Raw genomic sequence first — 13,212 nt, 5'->3', positions numbered from 1 at the left:
AGGAGCAGCCGACAAGCCTCATCCTTGTGCCAAGGAAAATTATGAAGCAAGCCCTGAGGGACTCTTTCCAGGGAGGGATCCTTTCCCTGTTTTCAGCATTAGTGAAACTGCAGGTGGGGTACCATGTCCAGCTTGGGGCTCCCAGTACAAAAAAGGATATGGACTTATTGACGTCTCTGAGGGGTCTCTGAGGTGGTTAGAGGACTGGAGTGTGATGTGTGAAGAAAGGGTAAGGGAACTGGGTTTGCATTGCCTGAAAAGACTGGCAGAAGTCATGAGCTGCAGGGAAGGAAATCATGCCTGGACATAAGGAAAAATTCTTTCTTGGTGGAGGGGAGGCAGCAGGGGGCAGAGAGGCTGGGGATTTCTGTCATGGATATTTTCAAAAATGCCCTCACAGCTTTTTCTCTGCCTGCTACCTATATAACATTGCTCTTCCAGGGACTACAAGAAGCAAACAATTTTACCCAGCATATTCTTAAATGCTTAGCCAGAGCAGAGCAACCAAAAGTGCCGAGTGACGAGCTGAACACCTCTGGGGAATGGAGAAGCTGTGGCTGGCCCAAGGGTGGCACAAGGGCAGGAAGGTGAGTGCCTAGGGCTGAGACAACACTCGGTCTCATCACCTTGGAATGGGACTTTACGAAATGATGGAGAAAGCTGCTAGTGGCCACGGCATAGCTGGAATTTGGCCTGGAGTGAAGTCAACAAGAAAGAAGGAATAAAAACCCCAACATCAAAGCTTTCCTCTCGGGGTCAATTTACACCTTGGAGTTGTCTGCCGCCAACGTGTGTCAATCTAACAGCTCGCTGCTGAGCAGGGAGGGGCTGCGTGGCCCGGGGACCCCAGCCCGGGACTCCAGCCCTCCACCTCCTATCACCTCCTGCGAATCCCCAGGCAGCTGGTTTTCCTCCATCCACTTGGCACTGAAGAAGCAGGATCTGCAACTACGTGTTGATGCCTGGCACAGCGACTGGCCAGGGGAGATTACTGACTAGCCATTTACTTTTACCTGCAGGTCAAGCTGTCTCTCTGCTTCCTGCACCGCCACCTCGAAGGCTGCCTTCCTACCGCCACAGAAGAGCTGCTGCAAATCAATCCTTCGAAAAAGTTTCCTGGCGCGGCCCCCAAATCACTTATCTTTGATTATTTCTGGTTCCACCGTGCAGTCCGTCGTGTCTTGAGGGCACGGGACAGAAGCCAGGGGCCCTCCAGCGCAACCGCTCGCTTAATTCCTTGGGTGTCTTCCCTGCTGATAGAGAGCAGAGATTGGCAACTAATCTATATATAGTACAGCACCACGGCCGAGACACAATGGCTGCATTCAGCGTGCATGCATGGTGATGTCAGCAATGGATGCTTAATTGCATCATGGGAAGTGAGGGGAGAAAAGAATTGGGAGAAAAAAGAAAAAGAAAAAAAAAAAAAAAAGAAAGGGGGCCCCTCGCCCCTCCACTTTACATAATTTCCTTCGCCGCCAGATGGGAAGGCATGGGAATGCCGTCCCCGCATCTCGGGAGCTCCCTCCCCTAAGCCTGGCACGGCCACATCTGTTTCCCTGATTTCCTACGCTTCTGATCTTCTTCACCTGCCCTGCACCCCAGCGTCTTGGGAGAGCTTCCTGAGATGCTGCCTCCGCCGTTTGAGTTGGCTTCCTGAGGCTCGCTCCCTCCTTCCTTATTTTTACCTCTCCGCCTCGCGGTAGCATCCAGAGGCTGGTAGCTCTGAAATGCTGAGGAAAGGAAGGGTCCGCACCGCAGAGACCACACAAGCCCCTTGGCTGCTTTTATCGAAACAAATGAGCATCTGTACGGCGAGGCCGTGGCTCACAAAAGGGGCTGTCAGCCTCAACACAACTCCGGCGCTCCGCGGCGAGCAAACAGAAGACACACAAACTTCTCTTCCCAGCTGCCATCCATCATCCTAACGTACGTGGGTTTTATTTGGAAGGAGAGACAACGCCCTGCTTCAGCAGAGCAGAAAAAGGGAAAAGATACTCGGAGCTGTGGGGTTCCCCTGTGTGAGACCTTCAGCATCAGCCAAGTCCTGGCTCAATGGCTCTAAAATTTCCCCGAGTCGCCGCCTTCCCTTTAAAGTTCCCGCTCTTGCAAACAGTTTCTGTGGCATCCTCTGCTTGAAGAAAGCTTCCCTTTGTCTTATCCCCTGGCCTATTTGTGGCTCCTGTGGTGGAGGTATACTGGGAAGGATTTAAACCAATGTGCCCTTCTGCGTGCGGACACGAGGCACACTGCAAAGGGACACCGGAGAGCCTCTGAGAAACCAGAGGGTCCTTGAGGTGCATTTTTGGGAAGGAGGCTGTAGCAAAAAGGGATTCAGCTGAGTGTTGTGCCATCAGCGTGCAAGAAGGGCATTTACGAAGGACCATACAAGTGCTGTCAGGGTCCCGTGTAGGAGAGGAGCCACCCCAAGAGCTTCTCATGGCCAGGGAGAGCTGTCTGAGCAAGAGTTTCTCCCTCCTTGGCTGCCTTGTGGAGCCAAGTGGAATTGGGGTCTGAGACTTGAACCTCTCGCATGTCCCACGGGTGCACAAGAGCCTCATCCTGTAACCTGAGTCTGGAGGTAGCGAGGTAGCAAAAGCTTCCTCTGAGCCCACCTTATGGCTTTCCCTGCAGGAAATGCAATTATAGCCAATTACAATACTCGAGCGAACCCGAAACTTCGATTATCACTCTGCAGGGCTACTGGCTTGTGTATTCCCTCTGGTAAAGGAACATGTTACCATTGCTGTACTCTCACTGACCAGTCGGTTTCAACACATAAAACCCTAAACATTTGAGGTCTGGGTTAGCTCTGAGACTATTTTTCTGCTAAGGACACTGCAAAAATGCCTCTGCTTTTCTCTCTCAGCATCCAATTCACACCCCTGGACCAGACCTACCTTGGTCAGAGCTGCTCCTGTGCTAGAGAGCAGGGTTAGGATCGGTGCCACAAGTGCTTGCATGGGTCATGGTCCACCCGTGCTCCAGGAATTGTGGTCCCTGGGGAATGAGGAGGAGGTGTAAGGGCAGCACTCTGTCTCAGCTATCCTGAAGACATGCACAAGGGCCGTATCCTGCCCCGCACAGGGCTGGCCGTGGCGGTGCTGCGGGGTGTTTGGGGCCAAACCAGGGGCTGCTAGCAAAGAACCGAGGTGCCCAAGCATTTTGGCTCCCTCCAGCAGGTCTGGAGGGAGCAGCTGCTTGCACCCTGAGTTTACACAGCTGCGTGGAAGCGTTAGCAGCTGGCAAGCCTTTCTCCCCCGAGCGGCAGCGTGTACCACCTCCTGCAGCTAAATGTGCTCCCCCCAGCCCTGTAAAAGGGTCCTGGGGGGGTGGAGGACAGTAAAGGTGGGGCTGACTCGGGAGTTACAGCCGAGTTAAGCACGCAGAGAGGATAAACGCTGAGGGAGGTATCGGGGCAGTGGCGCTGTCATGAAACAGGAGACTAATAACGAAACGTTTGCAATTATTAGCCCGTAATGTTGGCACCTGCTTGCTGCCCCCAGCTGCGCCGAGCTTGTGTTCCTTGACCTGCAGAGCGTGTTTACAAGATGTGTCTACTCTGCCAAGCTTTTCCTGAAGGGAAAGGGGACCCGATGGGACTTTTCTTTGAAGGTGAGTTGAGAGCCCTTTTTAATACCACTCCAGCATCAGTTTTTGTGTGTGTTTTATATAGCCCAACATCCAGTCACTTGCCTGTGCTCCCAAACCTGGATTTAGAGCGTTCTTAAAGGCAAGCATCACTTCTGAAAACCATGACAGGATTAGGGCAGGGCTGGGGTGAGGAGAACAGACATTTTCATCTTCTGGCCTTGAGCCCATCCTGGAGGGCAATAGTTGTGCTGTCAGCATGAGATTAAAGCCAACGCAGGTACTTAGTGGAGCAAGGGATCTGATTGAACAGATGGTGAATACGGAGAGATTTGAGAGGTCTGGAAACTAGTTTTTGAGACGCAGTTACTGGGAGAAAAAGGTGCTAAAAGTCCTTGAGATGTAAATCCCTCTCAGTGGTTAGAAATATATGATTTTCAGCCAGAATTTCTGAAAGGAAGAAGAAAAGAATAAGAATGCACAGGGAAAAAAATAGTTCTCAGGTGCATACTGAGGAGCAGGAGAGCTAGAGAGAGGCTTAAGCATAAAAGGTGAGACTATCAACATAAGTGAAAAAAACTTACTTTAGCACATCCAAAAATCGACACCTTTGCATCGGCTCTGTGCTGTCAGGCATGACAGCAGGGGCTTACTGCTCTCGGGAATGGAGAGAAGAGCATCGATCCCCTAACCTGGTTGTGTCTGGGGTTAAAAGCGTTGTCAGCTGCTCGAGCACAATATCCCTGCTTGCCAACAGCCCTTGAAGGGTGCAAAGATGCAAAGTTGCATGTACGCCAACACGGTCTAGAGATTTCACTTGCACGTGTGAACAGGGAGGCTCTCTGTTCCCCTCTGGATCCTACCACATCCCAACAAGCACATCCTTAAACTCAAGGTGACCCTGCTGGAGGGGAGATGGATGGGTGGAGGAGGGGGCATCAAGAGCTTGAATTAAATTGCTGCGCAAGCCAGTTCCCCGTGATTTATACCATGGGGACAACACTTCACCGCTCCTTTACTCCCCAGCGCTCCACCCTGCTCGAGACCCAGCATACCATACAGGAAGCTCAGCAACACATGCAGAAAGTTGAACTTACTACTGTACTTACTAATGGATCCAATGACAGATATATGGTTGAGCGAGAGTCAGTGCGCAAGAGCAGGCATGGCAAATTTGGAATCTGAGGCAAATTTAGAAGTTTGTGCTTGCGAGAGGAAAAATGAGGAAAGGGGGGGAAAAAAGCACAAATCAGTGCTAAAGTGGCTGGACTTAAGTGGCACAGTTGTCCATGGAGTACTGTCATGGTGAAAGCCAAAAAAAAAAGATGGATATTCCTCTGAGTGTAATGAAAAAGCGGCCAACAGCAAGCTAAGGAACAACAGCAAACCCTTCCTCTTTCACTTATTTGGGACTATTCGACAAATGTGAAATCCCCAAAGATGGAGGCAGCATCAAAGCCTTGCTGAAGCCTTTACTGGGATAAATCTGCTGGAAGTGACCCCCTCACACACGGATTGAGTGGGGGAGGCAAAGGTCCAAGGAGGATGCAGCGCTGCATCTCTTGCCTCTTCCTCACTGATAACAAATGGAGAAGGAAGGGGATTCTCAGGTGCACCAGGACAGGGAGAGTTTTAGGCTTTTATAATTCATAGAAAATGTTACACAACACTTAAATTGATGAACTACTGGCTTGTTTTTTATTTTTTATATCTGTGGGCTCCTTTGGTATAGCGATATCAGGGATGGAAATGTTTTCCAGGTCTTTAGGTGCAAAAAAAAAGCCACAATGACAGAGAAGTTTGCTCCTATGTTTATTATTCTTATGTGTGTGTGTGTTCAGGGACTTTTACCAGCTACTCATCCTCTTCTGTTCACACACCATAATGAGCTTTGAGCTTGTGTGCTGCCGCAGTACTCAACACAGCAGGGCAAAAACCGCCCGGCTGCTGGACCGTTTCACGCAGGTGGTATAGGGGAGAGCTCCTTATGTGAGTGTTTGCCTCTAAAATTACAGTAAAATATCCCCAAACCCACAATTACTGTACCTGGTTCTATTTAACAAAGCTTTTAACCTTCAGACCCCTGGCTTTTCCAGCTGTATTGCTTTTGGCAGGAACACTGTTCTGTTTGTCCTGTCGTGCTGCTGGCAGAAAGCAGATGCTTTCCTTCAAGCAGACAAAGTTTCCAAGCACGGACAGTGTGGAAAGCACATCCCGACATTTGAAGCAGATGCTAGGGAATGATTCAGGTGCAGTCTTCCATCCTAAAGCCTTATTTTTCTCTGAAATAAAAGGGGAAAAGGAAAAAAAATAATAATGTATTTTTAATGCACAGGTCAGCTGCAGTGGCTGAGCGGTTAGTCAAGGGCAGACAAACGTTGCCAAATAGAGATTTTCCAATTAGGCAGGAGCTGGCCCAAATCCTCGGAGCTATTTTGAGGCTAGGTAGGTGTCTCCGAAGATCTGGCCAGTTGTGCCCAGATTTTCACATTGTCAGAACGTTTTAACATTTCATATCTTAACACAGCTCCGATGCGATCGCAGCAGAGTTGTGATTTCGCCGCAGTCTAAGTGAGGGACTTGCCTCGAGAACAAGCTATGCCGTTTCAAATTCAGATGGCAACAGCGTATGAATGGGGGACAAAAGAAAGATGGGAGAAACAGGCGTGAAAAATACAGGAGAGAAGGGAAGAAATGCGAGAAACCTCAGCAGAGTGACACAAAGGAGAATGCCAAGAAATGCTTCAGACGCTCACGTAAGCAGTAAGATTTCATTTATTTGGCACGGAGGGACAATAGCCCTGCTAACCAGGATAGCTATTGTTCTTTTGTTTTTAGGAAACAAAAAGGGTAGATGCGAAGCATGAGCTTCCCAGGGAAAAATCATAAAAATAAGTTCTCATCCTGCTGTCTACCGAGGAACCAGTGGACCCCCGTACTTCACCTATCACCCTCACGCTGTTACTCACCCCTGTGTTTGTCGGCTTAGAAAACAAATGAAATATATCAAGGCCTTGCTCTGTCTGAGGAGAGCCGAGGGTTTTTTTATAGCAGAAGAAGTTAATTGGATCGAAAAGCATCGAGTCAATGCACTAAGCAGAAAAATGCTCAGCACTGTCTGCAGTGTCGCCGAGCACACGAGTGCTCCAGCAGCTGATGTTTCAGAAGCGAGCGTGAGATCGGTGTATTCCCTTTAGCTTTATTTCAGTGCTTTTCATAATGAAAACAGAAAGGCATCCATACTTGAAAGCCTCAAAATGCTGCATTCCTTCGGGGTGGTGGAAGGAGGAGAAAAGAGGGACTTAGATCTAGAAAGACAGAGGTGCCCAAACACGGGGATGACAGTCGGGGAATAAGGACCCACTGTCTGGGGACAGGGAATGCTTATAGGTTTTTACAAGCTCGGGGAGGGTTTAAGTGGTACAGGAGGTGCAGGAGCTTTGGCACAAGCACAGTGGATCCTGTCAGCAAAAAAGGACCTTCCACAGGCAGGTAGCCTCGTGAACCCGCAGGAGCCATTTGAAGCATGGAGGCGCAGCATTTCCCCCCTCAGCCGGCTAGCTGAAAAGCAAACAGCTGTCACCGAGGAAGGCAGGGGTGTCAGATATGCCTGGAGACACGCATCAGGGGATTTCTGCCCAATTAAAATATTTCTGAATGCAAAAGGCGAGGATTTCAAGCAAAGGGGCTAGCGGAAGGCGTTATCTGGGAAACCCAAACAGCCCGGCTGGGCGTTTGTTGTTCGGGGAGTTACCGCTCTTCGCAACTAACTGGCTTCATCTGGAAAAGGACAAGCTCCACAGCATCATAATCCTCTGCGTCAACCACAGTACAAATAAACAGAGTCGAGTCAAGGCTCAATGATTTTTTAACCTCTGCTAGTCAAAGCCGTGGTGGGTTTCACCTGCACGCTCCGCTGTGAACATATGGATACAGGATACAAAGAACAGAGCCCCGGAGCCGAATCCTTTACTGATAAATAACGCAAGTTCCCAGCTGCATACACTACTGAGGGGCACGATAAATATTCATGCTTGTTTATAACCTAATGCACAGGAGCTGCCCCGTGGACTTCTTCAGCGATTCCCAGTGCGCGGTCTGGCATAAGGACGCTGTGCTCTTGAGTTTCTCGGGTCTCTGAAGAGCTTTTGGAGATGCTCGCAGGCATGGCTCATTGCTGGGTTTAGTACCTGTCAGCAAAAGGCAAAAGGCATTTTTATTTCTAAGTAGATGGTTTCAGTCAGTGCCTAGTTTTTTGTATGTCTAGGGCCTAAAGAGAGGAGGAACCTCATTCTGTGTAGTTCAATAGCCTGTTTTCCTTTTCACTCTTTTTTCCCTTATTTATTATCACTACTTGATGTGCATTTGTTTTGAGTTCATTTGGCTTTTTTTGTTTGTTTGTTTAACCACCTCTTCCATGCACAATCCTCCACGTACCCTTCCCAATCTCAGCTCTTCGCTCTCCAACATCTCCCCTCGCGAGGGGCGCGGCGCCGCGGCAGCCAGTTGGGATGGATGCGAGCCCCCCTCGCCCTGCTGCTGTCACAGCCGGGATTTCGCGGCGGTGCGAGGGGGATGGACGCCGATTTTTTGCTGGCTTCGTGGTCGGGAGGGGAAAGAGCAGCAGAGCCGGGGCCGGCCGCAGCGGCGCAAAACGGGCTGGGCGCAAGGATGCGGCAGGTTTGAAGCCACCTTAGCGCCCCGACGCTTTCGCAAAGCCCCCAGACGAAAAGGAATAAATAAATTAAAAGGGAAAAAAGATAAAAATAAAGGGGGTGGGGGGTGAAGGCGGCTGGGGGTTCCCGGCTCCGAAAGGAGCCACGGCAAAGGGCGGGGGGTCCGGCAGGGCGGATGGGGGCAGGTCGGGCAGCAAGAGGAGAAGGAGGAGGAGGAGGAGATGGAGGAGGAGGAGGAGGAGGGCGAATGTTTCCTGCCCGCCGCCGCCGCCCCCCGGCCGCCCCCCGGAGCCGGGCGGAAGTCAGCCCGCGCCGTCGGAGCTTAAAAGGCTCCCGCACGCCGCCCAGCCCCAGTGCCGGCGGCCGCAGCGGGGCCAGAGGCAGCGCCGCCAGCCCTGCCGAGGCCGGGCCATGCGCTGCCCCCCGCCTTGAACCCCTTCCCCGGACCCTTCCCCACCTCCCAGCCGCGCCGCCGGGGCCGGGCTCGGCCCCGCCGCACCCCCGCCGGGCCGGGGAAGGCGCCCGGCGCGATGGCTCTCCCCGGCTGCCGGGACGGTGCCGCCGCATCAGTGAGTAATTGCTGCTAATTCGCCCCCCGGGGCCGCCGGGCTCCGGCCAGGCGTTTTGCAGGGGGAGGTGGGTTTTAAAAGGGGGGAGGGGGGTGGGTTGGCTGCTTTGCTTTTTTTTTTTTTTTTTTTTTTTTTTTTTTCTTCCTCCCCCTCCTCCTCTTCGCTCCCTCCGCCCGGGTTTTATATTATTTTTGTTTTCTCAATAAAACCCCACGCGAAGAGGCGCGATGACAAAGGAAACGTGATCCCAGGCGCTGCAGGGGCTCCGAGCGAGCGAGAACCGAGGAGAGGAGGAGGAGGAGGAGGAGGGGGGCGAGCGGAGCGCTCTCGGATAGCATTGCACAGCGGCTCCAATTTGTGCGAGCGAATATAATCCACCCCCCATGAATAATTCAGGGCGGCCGGCGGGGACCTGCCGCTGCTCCTCTGCCCGGCCGCGGCGTGTGCGAGCCCAGCCCAGGGGGGCTGCTCCGAGCAGCCTCCGGATCCCGTCCCCTCGCCGTCCCCGCAGCCTTTTCTTGAATTTTTTTCTTCCCTCCCTGCCCCATCCATCTCCTCCTCCCCTGGGTCCCGCCGGTGGGGTGGGCACCGAGGCCGCCCTCCATCCCCACCCCCAGTCATGCGGTGGCGGAGCAGGCGTCGGCGGGGGAGGACTGGAGCCGGAGAAGTCTGCCCGGCCGCTGTGTTTCAGTGCCTCTCTCTCTCCTAGAGCTGCTCTGGATTGCAAAAGTGGAGGGGGGAACTGAAACGAAATTTCCCCTTCCCCCCCGCCAAGCACAGGTTTAAAGGAAAAGAGGACAAAACCCAACGCCCCAAGAAGAAAGAGCGAAAGTCGCGCTAAGCCCCGCTGCCCCCAGCCCGGAGGGAGCCGCAGCGGCCGGAGGAGAGCAAAGCAAAAGAGCCAGGACAGAGCAAAGCTGAGCTGAGCTGAGCCCGGGCCCCGGCGGCCACGGGGGGGGGACCTGGCGCCCGGCGCCCATGCACTTTCCGTCGAGGGAGAAGACGGGTAACCAAAGCGCCTTGTCAAACTGCTGACCCGAGGGGGGGAAATGAGAGGACTGCGTGAGGTATTGACTGCTGCGGGGATCGATACAATTCGGCTAATGCAGCGGGGGATCGGGGGTTAAGTACATGGAAGGGAAGAGAGGATCCATTTGCTGAGGGAGAGCGCGTCGGCTACACCTTGATACCAAAAATACCCCCCCCCTTACCCCCCTCATCCCCACGGCGGCGAGGTACGAGGCGAGGATCCAGCAGCTCCCTGCGGACCGCCGGATCGATGACACCCTATTTGCAAACCCGGCCAATCGATCCCACTTGGCAAAACGACTGATCGATGCCAGCGTGCTCGTAAAGCCCTTTGCAAAACTACCTTCGGCACGCCCCCCCCACCCACCCCTCGCCTCACTTTTCCTTTTCTTTTATTTCTTTTTTGCGTGTTGAGGGGGAGATCGGCTTTTCTCCGTCCCCGTCCCCCCCCCCCCCCCGCCTTCAGTTCCACCCGGATCAGGCCCCTCGCAAATGGCTTCGTTCCCGGAGGCCGACTTCCAGATCTGCCCGCTCTGCAAGGAGATGTGCGGCTCGCCGGCTCCCCTCTCCTCCAACTCCTCCACCTCGTCGTCTTCCTCGCAGACCTCCAGCTCCTCCGGGGGGGGTGGAGGAGGAGGAGGAGGAGGTGGCGGCTCCTCGTCCTGCGGGGGGGGCCCTCCGAGGCGGCTGCACGTCCTGCCCTGCCTGCACGCCTTCTGCCGCCAGTGCCTGGAGGCGCAGCGGCACCCCGGCGCGGGGGACGCGCTCAAGCTGCGCTGCCCCATCTGCGACCAGAAGGTGGTGATCTCGGAGCCGTCGGGCATGGACGCGCTGCCCTCCTCCAACTTCCTCCTCAGCAACCTGCTGGACGTCGTGGTGGTGGCGGCGGCCGCCGACGAGCACAAGAACGGCCGCCCCGTCGCCCCCGGCCCCTCCGCCGCCGGCTCGGCCCCCGGGGTGGGCGGCGGCAACAACCGGCACCACGGCCGCCCCCCGCCGCACCGCTCGGCTCCGCCGGGCTCCTCGCCCGCCGCCGCCGCCTCCTCGTCGTCGTCCTCCTCCTCCTCGTCGTCCGCAGCGCCTTCCTCGACGTCCTCGTCCTCCTCCTCGTCGTCGGGGGGCGGCGGCGGCTCCTCCACGGCCGCGCTGCTGCTGCGGCGGCCGCACAGCCGGCAGGGCGAGCCGCGCTGCAGCTCCTGCGACGAGGGCAACGCCGCCAGCTCCCGCTGCCTCGACTGCCAGGAGCACCTGTGCGACAACTGCGTGCGGGCTCACCAGCGGGTCCGCCTCACCAAGGACCACTTCATCGAGCGCTTCGCCGCCGGGCCGCCCCCCTCTGCTGCTGCTGCTGCTGCTGCCGCCGCCGGGCCGGCTGCCCCGCTCGCCCTCAGCCCGCCCTACCCCGCCTCGCCCTACAACATCCTCTCCGTCTTCCCCGACCGGGCCAGCTACTGCCAGCACCACGACGATGAGGTGAGGCTGGGTGTAGGGCTGTGGGGCCCCTCCCGGGGTGCTGAGTGCCGTTAAGGGTCGGTATGGGGCCCCCCCGAGGGGTGCGGTGGGCGAGGAGGGAGGGAGGGAGGAAGGGAGGGAAGGGTGGGGGAAAATGGCCGCGGAGCCTCCCCGAGCCCCTCGGGGGGGTGGTGGGCACGGAGCAGACCCGAAACCGAGAGAGTGAAGGTTTTTTTTTTTTTTTTTTTTAACCCTTCGACTCAAAATAAATAAAATACATCTTTTCTTCCTTGTGAAGTCGGTAAAATGATTCATATTTTTGACCCAAAGTTGTCCGCCCCTGTGCATCCCACCTCCGTCTCCCGCCAGTGGCTAACAGAGTTTCTTGGGGGGGGGAAAAAAAATTTGCTCTATATGGTCTCTCTTGTTGCCTGAAAGCTGCCCTCCAAATGATTTCAAGCGCTCTCAAAGAGACCGCTCCTTCTTCAAAATGTGCTGGAAGTGTGTTCAGTCCTCTTGGGATGTGGCTTCTCGCTGTGATAACTCGCAACTTGATTTTTCTTCTCCAAGTGGGAAATGGTGGCTTGCTGTGTCCCCCCCCTTCTGGGGGTCAGGATGGGGGGCTTTGCTCGAATTTTCCAGTTGCCTCAGTGCTAGAAATAGTTTCCTCCCCGTACCGTATCAGCATAAGCTGCTTCAGAGGGAAACACTGGCTGAAGACAGGGTAGTGTGAGAGGTGTAAGAGTTTTCTGTGGGATGCTGGTTTAATAAATGCTCAAAAGCATTTAACGTAGTGAAACGTGGTGATGTCCTTAAGGGCAAACTGAAAGCAGAGGCACTTCTACCTCCTCTAACTCTCCTGTGTCTTGAACTTTCTAGAAAGCTCTGGAAGACCTCTTCTTGTTTGTTAAAGCTCCCAGTGACTGAGGAGGGAGAGTAGGAGTTCAGTGGAGAAAGGGGAAAAAACTTAAAATAGCACTGGAGGTCAGAGGGTGTGCTCGAGGGGCAAGGAAACTTTTTAGGTTTTGTTTTCAAAACCCATCTTACTGGCCATTGGGCTGTTTTTACAGCTTTTTATGGTATCTTTCTGCTTGTGGATTTCTTGCTATACGTAACAGGGAATGCAGGAGTGAAGGGACACAGGATTCTTAAGATGCTAAAAAAATTGTGGTTTACCCTCATTTTGGACTACACCTTTGGGCTAAAAACTTCTCATTGTTGTGTTTGCAGAACCCAAAACTTCTTGTTGGAGTGTGTTAAGTGACGTGGTGGAGCATGAGCTGTGGCCATATCACAAGTGCGCAGCTCCTAGAGTAGATGTTGAGTAGTCCTTACCACCCAACAAAGAAGTGGCAGGGGCAGGAGCTTCAAGTTATTTTGTAGACTTCTTAAGTATAAACACCAAAGGGAAGACATCCTAGGCTGGCTCCAAATGTACAGCTTAACTAGAAGTGACCTCTAAAGAGGCTTGTTAACTTATTCTATGTAACTTTATTTTCAAAAGTGTGCTTGGAAAAGGGTGTATGCATCAAGATCAGTCTTGGGTGTCCTTGTGTCCTGTAGACCGAGAAATTGTTTTAAAACAAGTGAGTGTTTTCAAGCCTTCAGCTCCTGTTGAGAAGCTTTTATTCTGCAAATTAATGATCTACGGCTGTTCTTGATTGGTGAGTTTTGGTGGTTTCTTAATGTGGGTGTGCCTGATTAGTATTTGCAAGTATTTATTAACTCAAGGGGAAACATTTGGGAGAGACTATGAGAACAGTTTATACTGTAAATCTTTCTCAATTAAAAAAGAAAAACAACACATGGGATGCAAGATGTACAACTTTTGAGAGAGGGTGGCTGCAAAACAGTGAGGGTTATTGCTTGTTTAATTCAAAGAATGCTATTTACAG

At 53.4% G+C, this 13,212-nt stretch overlaps 1 protein-coding gene across 1 annotated transcript in view; it reads left to right on the top strand.

Moving 5' to 3' along the window:
- Window positions 1–10,351: 10,351 nt before the first annotated feature.
- TRIM71 (tripartite motif containing 71) overlaps window positions 10,352–13,212 on the top strand; it is a gene marked incomplete at its 3' end in the record, with an annotated part of 53,360 nt that continues 50,499 nt past the window's right edge. The window contains exon 1 of the mRNA XM_084283150.1: window positions 10,352–11,338. Within this exon, the coding sequence (XP_084139276.1) occupies window positions 10,358–11,338 (981 nt within the window). The 5' untranslated portion in view covers window positions 10,352–10,357. The remainder of the gene's footprint in view (window positions 11,339–13,212) is intronic.

Source organism: Netta rufina (assembly GCF_964035555.1).
Source record: "Netta rufina genome assembly, chromosome: 2".
Lineage (NCBI taxonomy): Eukaryota > Metazoa > Chordata > Aves > Anseriformes > Anatidae > Netta > Netta rufina.
The sequence above is the reverse complement of the archived record's forward strand: the minus strand, read 5'-3'. Positions and strand labels throughout refer to the sequence as shown.